Genomic DNA, 17,826 nt, shown 5'->3' on the forward strand with positions numbered 1-17,826 from the left:
AAGGTGGATAAATGCTGAATAGAACTGTCATGAATCTTGTTGCTTGATCAAGCAGCAATTCGCGTCATGGGAATAGTTTTCTTCGTATTCCTGGGTTGTATGGCACATTTCTCTAACCAATCAGCATGTTGTCATCTAGTCAGGTGGCTTAGAGGAGTCCTCCAGCCTTGCCCCAGTTAATAGACTGTTGATGGTGGGACTATTATAATGGGATTTGATCTTGTCACTTGGCCCACAGCAGCCGGTTTATAAAAATGATCACATTCATATTTTGTGTGATAAAATCATTTAATTCATAGCCAGGCACCTGCTTTCTGTGAACCTGAACAGAATTTGAGAAGTTCTATAGTTGAGTGACTTTTCCTAATTTGTTCATCTATTTCTCCTCTTAATTTTACTTTTTATCTAAAGAGGTATAAGAAAATTTTCTAAAAGCTTCTTTACCCTCAAGATGTTTTTCACTGAAATAGCAACTACACCGGTCCACAGAAGCTACTGCGGGGCTTACGGTGCATCTGCCATGAGCTCACAGGAAGAGTGGATTTCGACAAAGCGGGAGTCAGTTTACCAATACCAGCCCTGGGGCAGAGCCTGCAAGTCTGTTTATGAGTCAGATGACCGAACGCTTTACCTTTTGCTTTATATTCAAAGAAACTAAGAATTCAATCTTTCCATTAGCAGGAATTATTTTGGTTTAGATACCTAGCAACTGCTTATCAGCTCTTTTCAAGCGGCTTTAAAGAAATTGTTCTTAAAGTCACCTGGAATCTCAAGTTTGAACGTAGACAAAAATAAATACCAGCCCTCCTCTTTTCTCCTCTTACCAATTTGTCATATTTCTTCCTCACCTCTTGCTTGCCTCTGCCTTGGGCTGGGGCGCGGGGAAAGTTGTGCTGCCCAAACTTCATCAACAATAACAGCCCCCAGAAGAGATGAGAGGAAGGACCACTCGCTTATAGCTGAAAAGTGAACTGGAAAGGACTCTTGTGTGTGTTCAATATCTGACAACCCAGTGTTACCTATTGCTGCCTAACAAATTACCCCAGGACTCCGTGGTTTAAAATGACAAACATTTGTTTCTGTGAATTAGGAATCCCTGCAAGGCTTAGCTGAATGCCTCTGCCTCATTTTCTCACCAGGCTGCAATCAAGGTGTTGGCAGGGACAGAAGTCTCAACTGAAGGCTTAACTGGGGGAGGATCTGCTTCCAAGCATAGTGGGTGTTTGCAGTTCTAGTTTCTCATGGGTTGGACTGAGGGCTTCAATTCCTCAACAGCTTTTGGCTTTCTCCGGTTCTTTGCCAGGTGGGCCTTTCTATAGAGTTACTCCCACGGCCACTTGCTTCCTCAAATTAAGAGGGTGCATAAACGGAAGCCACAACCCCTTTCTAACCCAGTCTCAGATGTGCCATCCCATCACTTTTGCCCTGTTTATTAGAAGATCACTAGGTCCAGCCCACATGCAAGGGGAGGGAATCACCCAAGTGTTTGAATACTATGGGGTGGGGGTCATTAAAACAGCCCAATTTATTCATAGTTAAATTAGTTTAATTTTCTGCTGAAACAAGTGTCTATCAGAATGCTTTATTGGGACAAAGGTTAGATTTTAGTAGACTTACATGCTCATGGATACATGTGTGTTTTATAGTAAATTAAGTTGCTGAAGATGAAAGCACAAGACCCCAAAACTCATCTCACTTTGCTACCTTAACCTCAAAGCGGATCTGAAATTACCCTGTATGGTTGTTTTTTTTTTTAGTTGTTAGCTGCCGTTGATTCCGACTCATGTTGACTCCACGTGTGCAGAGCAGAACCGCTTCATAGGTTTCAAGGCTGACCCTTCTGAAGGAGACTGCCAGGCCGGTCTTTCTAGGTGTCTCTAGGTGGATTTGAACTACCAACATCTCGGCTAACAGTCTAGAGCTTAACTGTTTGCACCACCCAGGGACTGCTGGGTTGGCTAAACTTATTTCCAACCTCCACCATACTCTCCTCTTTATCTAGTAAATCCAAAAATAACCAAACCCAACAATGCTGTCTTAAAGGCACAACTTCTAAGAATGTAGCTCAAATGTCAGGCAGCTGATACATCTCTGTAACAATGTCCAGTTCTGCCTCTGCAGGACAAGGCTTGTCATATTAAAAATGGGCAAAAACTAGATCTGAATTAAGGACAAAGGGGAGGAATGATTAAGATAAAAAGTGAACTCGGGAGGCTATAAAACTGAACATCTGTTTCAGAAACCCTCTTCCATTCACAAAGATCTCTGGCACAAGTGGTTTGCGATCAGTACCTAACTTAAAGGTTGGCCGTCTGACCTCTCCCAGGTAGGTGCCACAAAATGATTGCCAATCTGCTTTCATAAAGATTACAGCCAAGAAGACCCTATGGAGCAGCCGTACTCTGTAACATATGGAGTTATTGTGGGTTGGAATTGGCTTGATGGCAATGGATTTGGTTTTTGGTCCCTTTACCAGGGAGTCATAGTCTATAAACAGAACTAGGTAAGAAGGTAAACTTGCTTAAAACTCCTAAACAACTTCCTTGATCTCAGGTTTTCTAGCTTCTAAACTGGGATATTTCTGTGCTATCACAAGGATCTGGAGTGGATTAATATTTGCACAAGAATTTAAAGATAAATCCATTATCGTATAGTTTTTTAACTCCCAACTTTTAAAAAAGGTCTTTATCGACATTAAAAAAAAAAAACAAACTTCCTTCTCATCAGGCCTCAAGGTTTTTGTCCCAATCATATATCAAAGTTTTGAAGACTGAGGACTTCAAGTTACCAGTGAGTGCCCTGCCAACTCCAAAGGCCCCAAATTGGTGGGCAAAACTCAAAGGACTATTTATGCTTTTCTGATGTCAAAAGGCCTTATTTTTGGAGCACAGAAGTTCAGCTTCTATTATCTGTAAAGCACCAATTTTCTGTGATAAAGTAAGGCTGAACTCTACAGGACCAAAAATACAGAATGGGCAGTAATAAAGTCCATTTATAACTGGCCTGTCTGGAGCAGCTAAATGGTTTCCCTGTGGACAGTCACGTGGGGCCCAGTAAATTCAGAGTTAAAGGTGGGGTTGTAACAGCAAGACCAGTGCACTGGTTTTTTTGAGATAGCTATATGCTTGCCTAGAACAGCACTACAGTTTTCCAAAACCCATAGTTCCAGGTCTATATTTAACATAAGGCTTCGTGGGACTGCCCAGATTGTCAGTCTGGTGAACACTAGTTCTATGAATTCCATTTTTTTTTTTTGGTCAACACTATAAACATGCTATATATGTCTTTAAGTACTGCACAATTAAAACTAACTACAACAGGACTTTCTAGGACTACTACCAATAAAAAGGCAAATTAAAAACTGGTAAAGTATATTAATTAAAAATGACAAAAATCATCAAAAAAAGGATGCCAAAAAAAAAAAAAAAGCTGGTAATTTTAGGTAAATGAGCAAAAAATACACATGACCAGTAAAACACATGGAAACACCCACTAGGATGGCTATTATCATAAAAACAGAAAATAACAAGTGTTGGTGAGGATGTGGAGATAGATATTGGAACCCTCATTCATTGCTGGTAGGATTGTAAAATGATGCAGCTGCTCAAAAAGTTAAACACAGAATTACCATATGACCCAGCAATTCCATTCATAGGTATATACCCCAAAAAACTGAAAGCAGAGGTTCAAAATACTTGTATACTAGTATCACTGCAGCATTATTCACAATAGCCAAAAGGTAGACAACCCAAGTGTCCAACAGATGAAACAAAATGTAGCACAATGGAATATTATTCAGCCATAAAGAAAAACTAAATTCTGATACATGCTATGACATGAATGAACCTTGTAAACATTATAAGTCAGACACAAAAGGGCAAATACTGTAGGATTCCACCTCTATGAAATACCTAGAACAGGCCAATGCATAGAGTCAAAAATTTCTTAAGAGGTTACCAGGGCTGGGGGGAGGGGAGGCTAGTTAAGAGAAGGGAATGGTTAGTTACTGCTTAAGGGGTGCTGAGTTTGTTTGGGGCGATATGAAACTGTTGGCAATGAACAGTGGTGACGGTCGCACAACACAGTAAATGTAATTAATGTCACTCAGTTGTAGACTTAAAAATGGTTGAAATGGCAATTTTTTTATGAATAAATGACAAACACTGGACTTCAATAAAAACTTCCAAAGACCCATAAAACAAGTTTTTTACCTAATAATCTTATATGCAAATTAAAACAAGATAGTAACTGCTTATCTGCTCTTTTCAAGTGGCTTTAGTTTTTGTTTGCAATCAAACTGGCTATTAGGAAAAAAAAGCAAGTGAGATTACAACAGACTGGTTCAAACACTGTTGGTACACAGTCCACCTGTTCTCCAGATAAGTAACATTTGCTAAAAGCCTTAAAAATGTGCTTACTCTTTGGCCCAGCAATTGTATTTCTAAGAATTCACCCTAAGGAGTGAATCAGACAAGTGTATGAAAACCTGTGTACAGTAGTAGTCATCGTGCCAGTACTGTAGTAACAGTCTGTTCCCAAGTCTTCTGCATTTTGTACACACTGAGTTTTGTACTCTGAGAAAAACAAACAAAATACCCCTACAAATGTTATAGGAAAAGGTTGTAGAGAATAATAATTGCCTCAGAACTTTCCAAAATGTGTTTTGATATCCCCACCCTGCCCCCAGTTTAAAGTTAGAAGCAAAGCTACCAACACCACAAAATGACATATGCTCAAGCTGTATAGTTTCATTGCATAATTTAAAAAGTTTATTCAACTAATCCTTTCCTCCCACTCTGAGTCCTGGGTCAGACCAACTTGGGCAACAAATGAACAGAAAGCTTCTGGAAACATGTAGGTTATTAAATAATTTGTTTATTGTACTGAATTTACAAAGAAAACAGACAATGCACCCAGTAGAAAGAATAAAAATGTACTCTCAGGGATGTATTTTTAACTGACGGCAAATAGAAATCCTTTAGTGAGATCATGGCAATTTGACATGACGATGATTAAGCTCAATAAAGGTACGCAGGTACTTGGAAGACCAAGTTCTACAGCTGCCTCTTTTCACGTCTTCTAAATTCATCTGGCTCCTTACGTGAGAGGGAAAAAAGCCCTTATGTGGTAGAGAAACATTTCCAAAATGAAGTTATAGGTTCTCTCTCTCATTAAAATTTCCTTTCTTGTCAACTGTTTGTTAAAATGGGGCCTCCTGGTTTTTGTTTTGGTTATTTCACCTTAATATCCTCACCAGAATCCCTGTAATTCCACAATTATGATTTTACAGTGCAGAAGAGAATTCAGTCCTTGTGTGCTATTGCTTTAGACGTAGATACAGCTGAAAACCCAAGGTGGATTAGAATTGCTGAAGTATTTCCCTGCCGTTGTTTGATACGACCTATTCTCTCTTTTCTTGAGAGGTGCATAGACAGCCCGATTTAAAATTCTTTCTACAGGAACACGTCTGATTTCACGAGTACCCAATCAAGGATGAGATGAATGGCTGGCCACAGTTACTCAGGGTAATATGTTTATGAGTTAAATGGATTGCATAATTGCGCCACTTTGTCCTTTGCCATTGTTGGTGGATGATAAAAACTAGATTCCAATCTCTCATATAGAAAACTGACTACCCAACAGTCTCACTGGGAGCTCTGCTATTACAGCCCCAAGTAGCACCTCCTTGGCTTTCTGTGTAAATTAGAGTTCTGTAGCCACTTCCAGAGATGCTATAATCCCCAAGGCCCGCTTGGTCCATGCTGAACAAAGGGCTGTGACCCCAATCTTGCCCGACTTTTGCTTTTCAACAAGACCCAAAGAATATGTAATGTCTAGCGCAAGTTTGGGAGAGGACCATCCTAAAATAAAATTCACAAAGCATTTTCTCATTAAAAAAAAAAAAAAAAAGCCTCAAGTACATCTCAATCATCTCCAAAACTAAGGTTAAAACTTACATTATACAAGGAAATAGCAGCAGAGAATGGCTAATTTTAAAAACCAACCAACCCCCCTACCCCCCAAAAGAAGTCCCATCCCACCCCTCCCCTTGGTTCTTTTATCCGGGGGTTCCATCTAAGATCCCAAGCCTCTGAGAAAATGAGAAGGGCAAAGAAAGCCACAGAAAAAAGCTGCTTCAAGGCCAATCTTGGGCAAGGTAAAGAAAAAGCCATAAATAACCAGGATTGTTTGGAAAAGAGTCAAGAGCTATGGGACATTTTCTTCTTAGATGCGGAAGCTCTGAAACCCAGATCTCGTTTCTAGAGTCATCCTGAATTCTTTAGTTAAGGGGCAATAAACTCAAGTGCAACGAGCAAAGTGCCAGCCAGGAATTAAAAAAGCAAAAAACAGAAAGCCAATCAAAGTAACTCTGCTCTCAGGGCGAAAGAGGACATATAGGAAAGCACTGCTTGCAGAACACCTGTGGTCTGAAGAAACTGCTACTCGCTGGCTCCGTTTTGTTTCCATTATTAATCAGACTGAGGATTCAAGGATCTTAGAGTTATTAAAGGATGAAAGGAATCTGACAGTGCTTTCAACAGTGAGAAAATGGGACCCAAACTTGGCATTTATTCAGCCCATCTAGGAAGATAGGTTAAAAGTCGCAGGAAAAAATGTGAACATGAAGAACAACAGAAATAATCCAGGAAGATGATGCAGCCTGGAGACAGCAAGTTTAATGTCTCTGCTGTACACAGAATTGACACCCGTTCCCCCCTCATCCTTATGCTGGCAATTGGATACACACTAGAAAATTTGACTCTTAGAGTCAGTGAATAAAAGGATGGGCTCATACTTCTTCATAGCTCTTTTTAAAAAGGATGCTTATAGTTTAAAGGATGTCCTAATGGAAAGGCAAGGGTACAGGGCAAGAGGCTGTTTCACATTTCAGTCTATTAGTCTTTGGCAGAGCCCAACTAAGGCCAAATTCACCTAGGATGCCCAATAGCTGTGGGATCTCCACAGGGTCAAGTAAGCAAACCCAAATGAACATGTTGGATTAAAAAAAAAAAAAAATTCTAGAAACCCTCGAAGGAAGAGCTTCACCCTGAAAAGGGAAGACGGAAATGCCTGGAGAGGAGGAGAGAAGGGTCAGCGTATGATCTCTGCTGTGGTGCTGGGCCTGGGCTTAGGAGTTGAGCCAGGGGTGCCGGAGACACTCGGCAGCGGTGGCTCTCTTCTCGGGGATCAGCTCCAACATAGGCAGTAAGAAATCCGTGAAGCCAGCTGCCTCTTCCTGAGACCATTCATACTTCTCCACTAGAACCTCAAAAAGGCCCCAGGGTTTCAGCTTCGTGATGTGTTTCAGGTCACCTGCGGTGAAGACAGTACAAAAGCAACTGACCAACATTGACAAGTGACAAGATCCTCTTGTGGAAATCCAGGAACTAATCCAGGCAGTCTATAAAGAATCAAATTTTGCAATCAGAATCTAATCCTTCTCCATTCACAAAACACCTCTTCTCTTATGTATTCCTTGCAAAAAAGTATCTCTATTTTTTCATGAGGGCCTAAAAATTTAAGAACATTTGTCTTCTCTCCCAATCTAGGATGTTTTTCCCAGTCAAACTGAGCAAGCCTATCAAGAACTACACAACGGTTAAGAGCTATGGCGATCTACGGCTGCTAACAAAAAGGGTGGAAGTTCGAATCTACCAATCACTCCCCGGAAACCTGACGGGGCAGCTCTCCTCTACCCTATAGGGTCACTATGAGTTTTGAATCAACTCGATAGCAATGGGTTTGGTTTTCTGGTTTTTTATCAGAAACTAGGTACTCTCTACAGTGAATACTAAGTGCTTATATGCTCAACATTGTCTCCCAGAGTATTTAGAGGCACTCTATCTGGGTTTTTTTTGGTATCACCACATACCAAGAATAATTTACTCATATTCTTTTTTTGGCTCAATAGTCTAGTAAATGTTGCTTCAAAATGAGGCAGTCATTTAAAAATAAGATGCTAATGCCATGTTAAACATGTTAAAAGCAACAAAACTAAAAGAACAAACCCTATGCAGCTTTCAGATACAGCAGCATCACACTTACTACGGCAAATGCTGCTTTCCAGGTTTTTCGTATGTGACACTTATTTGAAGTCTCCTTTTTTTTTTTTGTGGTTAGTTCACATCTCAGCTTCTAAGTTTTATTTAGAATTATAAGAAATACATACTTAGATGTATCAGCATATACTGTCAAGCGAAAAATTTGAGATGAAAGTTTTATCTTTGCTTCTGTTTCCTTCATTAATAACAGAGAACATGACAACAGCAACTCAGAAGATTAGACAGGAACCTTAGGGGGCACCATGTTAATGAGGGAGGAACAACTCAGAAAAGCAGGGTGAGAATGGCTGCACAACTTGAAGAATGTAATCAATGTCACTAAATTGTACATGTAAAAACTGTTGAACTGGTGTATGTTTTGCTGTGCATATTCTCAACAACGACAAAATTAAAAAAAAAAAAGGTTAACATGAACGTATCAAGCTGAAAACAATAAAAGTTCATTTGTATGACTAGCGTGTTTAAGTGACACTGTTAGGGTCACCTGAGATACAAAGATAAGTGAGACACAGTCCCAGTCCCTTTCCCTTAAGAAGCTTAAACTCATCTGACCTTTGGTTGAGGCAGTTCTTAAACCAAATACCAGCAAAAATGTGTCCACTATCCTATAGGGTTACTACGAGTCAGAGTTGGCTCGAAGGCAACAGGTTTGGTTTTTTTTGGTTCTCAGAAGTGCTATAGTAGGTGTAATCACCAATCAACTGTGCACCAGGCACTATACACATATTAACTAATTCAACAGGAGGTAAACACTATTATTATCTCCATTCAAAGACAAGCAAACTGAGACACAGAGAGGTGGTGTCAAAGGTTATATAGCTAGTGGAGCAGCTGGGATTAGAACCCAGGCAGTCTAGCTCCAGTTTGCTACTGACTGCGTTATTCCCCCTCTCTTGGTAAGTCACAGTGCAGCATTCCTGATAGGACCAGCTTTCTCTAAGGGCTGGAAAAATGTACCCAACTATACTTACCTGTTCATTTTAAAATACTGTGCCCCCTTAAAGTCAGGAAACAAATACATTTATTTTACCTTTTTTGGTGAAAAATTCCTTGGAATATTTTCCTGCCACAATCAGCTTGCGAGGCACCTTCCCCAGAAGTTCTATGATCAATGCAATGTGATCTGTATGTTTCAAACATTTCAAGAGGGAAAAAAAAGGACATACATAACAGGAGTAACAACTGTAGCTCCAGACACTGGCAGAAAGAGTAGCATGCACACCTCTTTGTAAAGCGTCTCAGGCTTTCTTTCTGTCTTAAATGGGAAGAGGGGGATTCTATCCATCTAATGGAGAACCCAGAAAAGCATAAAAATCAGGTGCTCACTCGAGTGGGATCTCAGTGATAACTAAATATAATTGTAGTGTGAATGCTCTGCTTCCTGAAGTTGTATCCCTGGGGCCTAGATGAGAACTAATGTTAACAATACTACCTCTGCGACTGAAGAAGTCCTGTAAATATTTCCCACTGAAGGCAGAGTGTCTTGGAATTCTGCCTATCAGCTCTATAATATGTGCAATGTGGTCTAAAATAGAAGGGTTAAGAAGAACAGGATCAAGGACAAGCTGTGAAAGAGGTTTTTTCTATGAATAGCTTTTTCAAAGACTAGCTGTTTAAAAGTAACTACAAATAAAACCAAGGATACTCGAGGCGAGACTGGGAAGGCCAAGACTTATTTCAGGTGGCTGGTCACCTGACAGTCACTGGAAAATCCCAGTCTGGAATTTGAAGGCTTGTCTACATCTTTACTTGCACTTTGTATATCCAGTTCAGGTAGGTTCTTTAGGTAAGGTTAAAAACTGTGTCAACATGTTTTAGGCATTCTAGAAATGTCACTTATAACACTGCTTTGAGCTTCAAGTAGTAATAATACTCCTTATATAAGAACGTTCACAGTAGTTAAAGCACTCACATATTATTGAGTTTTCACAATCATCCTGTAAAACGCACCAAAGAGTAATGGCCCATTTTAAAGATGAGAAAATGGAGCCTCAGAGAGAATAAATAAGTGGCCTACTTGAAGTTGCAGAAGAAAGATATGGTAGTCTGCTTCTGTAAAAAATAAGTCTGGAAACTGTTCTATATGGTTGCTATGAGTTGGCATTGACTCGATGGCAATGAGCTTTTTTGTTTGTTTACTTGAAGCTACACTGTTAACAAGAGCTAGAGCTCAAATGAAAACCCACATCTATCATGTCTAGCTCAGAGCTTTCTCAAAAACTGACATTTTTAGTAAGAACTAGCATAAACACAGCTACTTGTCTGTCAGTCACTGAATGGCTAAGTCATATGGTGAGTCGTAGCTGTCACAGCACTGGCATGGACCGTGTACACTGCCAGGATGGCTTGTAGTCTGTTAGCCAGGAGGGGCGCCTGGGACCAGCCAGCTCCCACTCCTCCACTGCAGGGGAAAGAAACTAGCAATATAAATAAGTTTTAAGAAGTGATGGCTCCTAGCTGGAAAAGAGCTTTATAAATGACTGTAATCCCTTAGTTACAGAATCGTTAAGACTCAAGAGATGTCACTTAAAAAAAACCTTCCAATTTCGTGCCTTATAGGCGAATGACATGTTAGAGACATTAACCTACCTGGGGATTTATTAAAGGTCTCAGATCATACACTCCTTTCTCATGTGAAGGGCTCAGTGGTGTCACTTTAAGAGGGCTTTACACTTATGAATTCACTCTAATCTTTGGGCAGCTTTGACTCAATTTATGGTTTGGTAACAAGCACCTGGCTGTCAAGACATTTCTGCCTGTTTTAGGTAGAATCTGCAAATAAATGTCTTTTGTTTGAATTACCATAAACAACAACCAAAGTGAGAATACCAACAAAAAAGTTCAAATATAGCTTCTCTTACCATAAACTTCCAAGTACTGGTTGTTTCAATATTTTCCTATTCTGCAGAATTAGTTTTCCTTCAGAAATATTATTTTACATTTAATTCCAGAAATCTGTCTCTGGCTTAACATTTAATCACAGGATTGTACTTGATAGGCTAAATTATCAAGTATTATTCCAAAAGTCACGGCTGTAGGGGGTCAACAACAGGGGCCATGCTACGTAGGCCCCAGTCCTACTGTGACTTGCAACAAACTCTGTATGCTCTAGCCAAGGTACAAGGCTTGGTTTTTCCTGTTCTTATGGGACAAAGTACAGTAGAACAGTACAGGGAGTTTGAGGCTTGCTATAAAGACTATTAATACTGACTGGTACTGGAGAAAACAAATTAGGACCCAAATACCTAGGGTAAATAACTCTCCCTTGCCCGTGTATTTGAAACATTTCATACACATTTCAATTTGCAGTCAGCATAAGGGCCTACCTAGTATAACCCTAGCCACTATATGTGTTTTGTACAACACACCAATACGTATGGGGTGGTCAAGAAAAGTAAAGAGAAAAAAATTAACCTCCTTCCCAAACACAGATACAGTGGGGTATTTCTAAAATTCTACAACCCCAAACTTGTAACTTGGAAAAAGGACAAACGGAGAACATGGAAAATCAAGTGTGTACATGTAATTACAAGTGTGTACTTGTAATTACAGTATCTTCTTACAAGGGGCTGGTGTATGCAAACATGTCTAATACGTACCTGTCAAAACAGGCATTTGGCTATGGGAATTACTGCCGCATTTTCCAAACTGTAAAGGAATATTAGCAGGCACTACTAACACTGCCTATTAATATCCCAGAGAGCCACAGATTAGGAAACAGAGAACATTCTTGGTTCCACGGAACACAAAACCTGATTTCCCAAAGAATCGAGGAAAGCACAGAAAGTAAAGAACATATTTTCCACATTGAGAGGGTATATTGCTAGTGCTCTCTCAGAATAATTCTCTTTCATCCCGCAAACAAAATAAAAGCTGCCGAAATTGTATAGTAAAGACAGCAAAACGTTCCTTTAATCATTTTTTCATTCAAGTTACTGACTCGGTAACTAGTTATCTGAATGACATCATCAGAGAAATATCAGACAGATACAGCTATCTGTTTCCACAGTTTCTCAGACAGATCAACTGACAGCTTGGGCTTTCCCACTGGCAATCACAAAATAGAAATCAACTGCATTTTGTTTAAAACATGGATTCCTAAGTTTTTGTTATCACTTAAAAAGAAAAAAATTATGGCTTCAATTTTCAGAAAGAAGAAAAAAGAATGCTGAATGTTGTAGAACTTACAAAGATAAATAGTATATTGTCTCTGTACATTAAAATTAGTGACTTCCAAATAAAGAAAGCGTAATTGAACACAAAGTTGATGAGCACGGAAATTCAAGCTGGGCGAAGAATGAATCACTGGTATTTACAGAAAAGAAGAAAACCAGATGTTGAAGAAGAAATTACCGGCAAACGGAAGTTTTAGTTTAACCAATTTTGGCCTTTTGTCTAATCGTCTACTAGAGATCTTTAATATCTCTTATTAAATATCTAAACCCTGGTGGCGTAGTGGTTAAGTGCTACAGCTGCGAACCAAAGGGTTGGCAGTTCAAATCCACCAGGCGCTCCTTGGAAACTCTATGGGGCAGTTCTACACTGTCCTATAGGGTCGCTATAAGTTGGAATTGACCCGATGGCACTGGGCTTGGGTATTAAATATCTAGCGTATCTACTATAAAATATCTTTTATATTTCTATCTTCTCTAGGATTTTATATGTACTTAGCACAGTAAAAAGACTAAAGCTGTTCAGTACTAACATGGTGTTAGCCACATCTGGGAAGTGTAACTGTAACACACAGGTGTCCTCTGTCAGGGGACTCACCTTCGTCTCGAGTGTACTCTTCCCCTGAATGAGGTTCAAACAAATAGTCGCCTGTAGCCAGTTCAAAGGCCTAAGAAAAAGAAGAACAGCATATGAAAGCATCAAAGAAGGCCAGAGAGCTTATTGGTATTTGATTCAATATTAATTTTTTTCTTCAAAAATCCTGCAAATGATCATTTTTTTAAAAGTCTAAAATTATTCCAAAAGAGTTGCAGGTCTTGATTAATCATGTAGAGCCAAGTTGTAATTCTACAAGGCTAAACACTGCAATTCTGTTGCTAAAACTAAAACCTTCAGATATCTTTCTACCTAGAACTTTTTAGTGTTTGGCAAATAGTACGTTCTTAACCTTTGCTGTGGAAAGCACTCCCTCATTGTCTCAGATGGAGAGTTCCCATTTTCTAGTTCTGCAGAAAACCAGAAGAGGTAAGTTTAAGCGGAGTCAGGAGCCACTCCTATACTATTTGATCAGCAAGTTTGCATTCACTCACCAGGAAAAGAAAAGCATGTGTTTCTTACAACAAGAAAACCTCTTAGAAACAGGAGTCAGTATTCAAGAGGATCTTAAGAAGTGATTTCCTTTGAAATAAGCGCCAAACAGTATGGAAAGATAGCTGTTAAAAGCAGAGACAGTAATTCTTTTTTAAAAGTCCAGAGTAACATCCTTTGTCAACTTTCTCAACCCTACAGCCTTAGAGAAAAATGGCATAAAAATGTAGCAGAAAGGACTACGGACACAGCTTACAAGGCAGCCCAGCGTCCCACAGGCAGAGTGCTGTGCAGGAACACCAAACAGAAAACAAGGACTTTCTGGTTAGAGCTGTTTCTCTAAGATAACACGTCTGCCATCTGTATTAATGGGCTGGCCATTTGCTCTCTTATCTGGTGGAAAAGACAAGTCAGGACAGAGTCATGATGTTTCCTGCCCTGGAGCTACAGATGTGCTCAATGTACCAACTTAAGGGCCCTGATTTTGACCTCGGGCCTGACATGAGGAAGGACTGAAGTTCTGGACATGCTATTTTAGAGAAAAGAGATTAAAAGACAACTCAAATTGTCTGTCTTTAACAATCTCTAGAGAGGAAAGCAAAATTCCAGAGTAGGGCTGGAGGCTGGAAGAAGAAAGTCTGTTTAAGGAAAAAAAAAAAAAGGAAATTAATTTTTTTACTACAATGACGAGAATTCTTTCTAAAAACATCTGAAGAGCATTTATCCTTATTGAATGATCAGGTGGCTATTCTGCCTCATTTCTGTTACTAAGGATATTTCATTGTTCCAATCATGAAGACATTAAATTAAGGATGCTTTTTACACTCATTTCAAACCAGGAATGCTAAGTTTTGTTCAATTTGTGTTTAAAAGTCTACTTACTGCTATTGAATATAGAGAAATGACACTGTTAAATACCTCGTGCTTACTGCCCTGCAAATAACCAACTCCAGGAAAATGAGGCAAATGACAGATGTCTTAACAGTCAGCAAATTGCTCAGGAAGAGAGTACAGAGGCTGAAAGACGGTTACAACAGACAGAAGGCAGATGAACAAGCCAACCGCACCGTATGTAAACATTTCACAGAACAAAAGGAATGGCTGGGAAACTACAAATTGCACAGCTGAAAAGAATGATTTTTGGGGGGGATACTAAATATATTCTACCACTCACTTGCAGCTTTAAATAGTTTCCTTGAGCTTACTTACACAGGTGTAAGTGATCTTAACAGTTGAGGCAAATAAGTGGTTCTTAATCAGAGGTCTACAACCATGGCAACTGCTGAGGAATTTTTCCAAAATGCATCTGTCCACTGCACACATCACCCTCCCTATTTAAAAATCACAGACTAAAGTCCTGCCTCATGCAGAAAAAAACTGATATTTTATAAAACATAATTATATAACATGAAAATATTTTTCTTCACGTAATTTATCACAACCCAAATGCACACATATTTGGGTGGTAATAAGTTACATGAAGAAAAATAAAGTGATAGGGTGGGGCCTACTTTAAATAGGGTTGTCAAGAAGGCATCTGGGAAGAGTTCTATCTGAGCTGAGACCTGCACAAGGCAAAGAAGAAAACAGGTCCCAAGGTGAGAGGGAGCTTGGCACGGCTAAGGAAAAAAAGCTGCATTTCATTTTCAGTGGAATGGAAAGCGACTGGAGAGTTTAAAATAGGGAATAACATGATCTGATTAATATTTAAGAAAGACCACTCTGGCTGCCTGGTGAGGATGGACGATGAAGAGAAAAGACGAGAAGTGGAGAAATAAATTGGGAGAACAATGTAGTGGTCTGTGTGAACAATGATAATGCATGGACCAGACTGGGTTAATGGAAAAGGTAAGAAGTGGCTGATGCTGGATATATTTTGAAGGTAGAACACACAGAACTTACTGGTGGACTACATGTAGGGGGTGAGAAGGAAACATAAAAATCAAGGATGACTCCTGAGGTTTTGGTCTGGGTGACTGGGTGAATGGTGGAGTCATTTTCAAAAACAAGAAAGACGGGAAAGTATGTGTGGAAAGCATTCTATTTTGAAAATGTTACATGTGAGACATTTAGCAGATATCCAAACGGAGCTGTCAAGTAGACAACTGGACACACAAGGCTGAAGTCTGGAGGGAAGCTGAGGCTGGAGATGCACTGGGACTCAATGAGACCCCCTAAAAAAAGAGAAGAAAGCCAAGAAGCAAGTCCTTCTTCAGTCAAGAGGAGGAGCCTACCTAAGTTCCCGTTACCAACTGGTACGAACAATAAGGAGGAGGTACTGCTACAGACTTAAAGCTTTCTTCAGTCGATCCTTTCCTTTAAAAGGTAATTGAAACATTATAAAATCAATACTCCAACACACAGCTGTGTGAACTGACATGTAGAAGATAAGCATGACCAAAAACAGAGACTATTTTGCCCTAGCAATCTACGGCCCCCAGGCTGCTGTTAGTTGCGTGCTATCCAGTTATGTGCTCCCCAGTGGGATTACACTGGAGGCCCTGTAGTCTACCGGCTACAAGTCTATCGCCCTTGGGAAACAAACATGTGCTTCTCTCAGTTCCTCTCTGGTCCTTCCCTGTTTATACCGCATGCAGCGAATGCTCAGTTCCCCTTCCCCTTCAGTGACAGCAGTGTCTGGGAATTCAGATCATCCGTACATGCTAACTGTAGGAATCTACTCCAGAGGCATGGATCCTGGCCATTTTATTACAGAAACTGACTCCAAAAGAGACAAGATTATAGTTCTTTTGTGGTTGCCTTTTCTGTCCTACAAAAAGTTCTGGCAGCAACAATAAAACTGAAAACAAAAGCAAATCTGTGAACATCATTGTATAGGATAAGGAAATGCACTGAAGAGAACTAAAAATATTATTTATTAAAATGGTATTCTATCTTTATCTCCAGTAGCTTACTGTTGTTGAATAAAGGTGACAGTCTTTGTGGAAGCCAAACGGCCATTGTATACAATGCTAGAAATTATAACGAGTGCAGACATCTGTCTGTTCTTTCATGTACCTCAGATCTGATACTTCTTCCCCAAACCAGAATAAGGATTGCTGACAGTGGATAAAAAAAACTCTATGGCATGATAAATTACAGCACTTAGATTCAGATTTAGGGCATTTTAGCAGCCTTAAGAGTTCTGGACAGAGGAAACAGTTATGGATCCTATTTCCCAAGGGTCCATTTCCTTGTTAAAAATGCCTAAGAATTATTTATGCTTTCTAGCATTTTCCCTAAATACACTCTTGATTAGCCTTGCACCAACTTCTGGAGTGGACAAGGACGTGCAATTTATCCAATTTTCAAAATATGTGTGGCTGCATTCACAGAGCCTCCCACAAATTCCAGTGTACAAATCCTGCTCTGAATCTCAGAGAAAAAGATAAAAGAAGAAAGAACAGGTCCCAGAAAGCCAATACCTCCAGGGAGGAAACTGCCAAAAAAGGCATATAACTGAGGGCTATAAATATACTTCCCCATGAGGTGAGGGGGAGGATATTCAAAAGCCAGGGAGAAATATAGTCTCATCCTGCCACCTATGGTCCAACATGTTTGGAAAATTTTAAAACAGCTATTCCTTATTAATTCTTAATGTTCTTCACAAATATTTTCCTGTTTGTCTTTATAGCTGTCCTTCTGACTTTGTAGCCTCTGTCTCTAGTGTGGCAGGCAATCTCTCAACTTCTTGTCTCTTTATCTCTCAGAAAGGGCCCCAATCTTTCCATCAATTAATTGCATTTGATGCAAGATGATCCATCTCTCTTGGCACTTCTGATATTCCAGGATTTATGTTTACTTTCTGAGTACGGCCAAACTAAAGCAACATTTTCTGCGTCTATCAGCAAAATGAGAGAAACTTGGAGAAAATGGGGCTCAAGTTTTTATGACATTGTCTCACATCAGTAAGTGTTTTTCATCCCTTGGTCAAGAAAATTCCTAAACATGAGGTGGTCCAGAACTAGGGGGCAAGGTTAATTCCCCTGTTTTCTTTTTAACTTACTTCTTAAGCCTGACATTGGAAACAACATGTTAAGCAGGACCTCTGCCCTCAAACAAAACAGTGAAATAAGGAAAAAGAAAAAAAGACTAAGATACTCATTTTCTCACAGCGAACAACTAATCCACTACTAAGAATCACTCTACATCGAATCCATCAGACTCTCTATAAACCAGCTACACTCTGTAGCTGATTGCATCACTATCACTTACGATTTCCTCTAGCAAAGCAACTCAAATTCCTCAAAATATAAAACTTTAAAGTGTGGCAAGAAATAAATTTGAGATTTTATTTCAATGTTCTTTTATCTTGTGCACATGATACCAAACCTCACTCTACTTCAGACCTGTTTTAGTTGGAGCTGCCAGTCTGTCTCAAGTTTCCCCAGCTCAGGAGAAAAACAGATTCTCAGACGGGTGGCAGGAACTTACGTGCCAACTCTGCAATACAGCTGACTGTGAGTACCAAATGTTAATTGCAATAAGATTTTTATGTTTCTGG

The 17,826-nt window shown here is 39.6% G+C and overlaps 1 protein-coding gene across 2 annotated transcripts in view; it reads right to left on the minus strand.

Annotated features, from left to right (window-relative positions):
* Positions 1–6,042: 6,042 nt before the first annotated feature.
* The window catches only part of SRPK1 (SRSF protein kinase 1), a 72,620-nt gene continuing 60,836 nt past the window's right edge, over positions 6,043–17,826 (minus strand). For both annotated transcript variants that reach the window (XM_049890514.1, XM_049890507.1), the window contains 3 exons: positions 12,834–12,903; positions 9,094–9,186; positions 6,043–7,314 (listed from right to left, as the gene is read on the minus strand). In XM_049890514.1, coding sequence (XP_049746471.1) covers positions 7,130–7,314; positions 9,094–9,186; positions 12,834–12,903 — 348 coding nt within the window. In that variant the 3' untranslated portion in view covers positions 6,043–7,129. The remainder of the gene's footprint in view (positions 7,315–9,093; positions 9,187–12,833; positions 12,904–17,826) is intronic.

This window comes from Elephas maximus, chromosome 1 (assembly GCF_024166365.1).
Source record: "Elephas maximus indicus isolate mEleMax1 chromosome 1, mEleMax1 primary haplotype, whole genome shotgun sequence".
Taxonomy (NCBI): Eukaryota; Metazoa; Chordata; class Mammalia; order Proboscidea; family Elephantidae; genus Elephas; species Elephas maximus.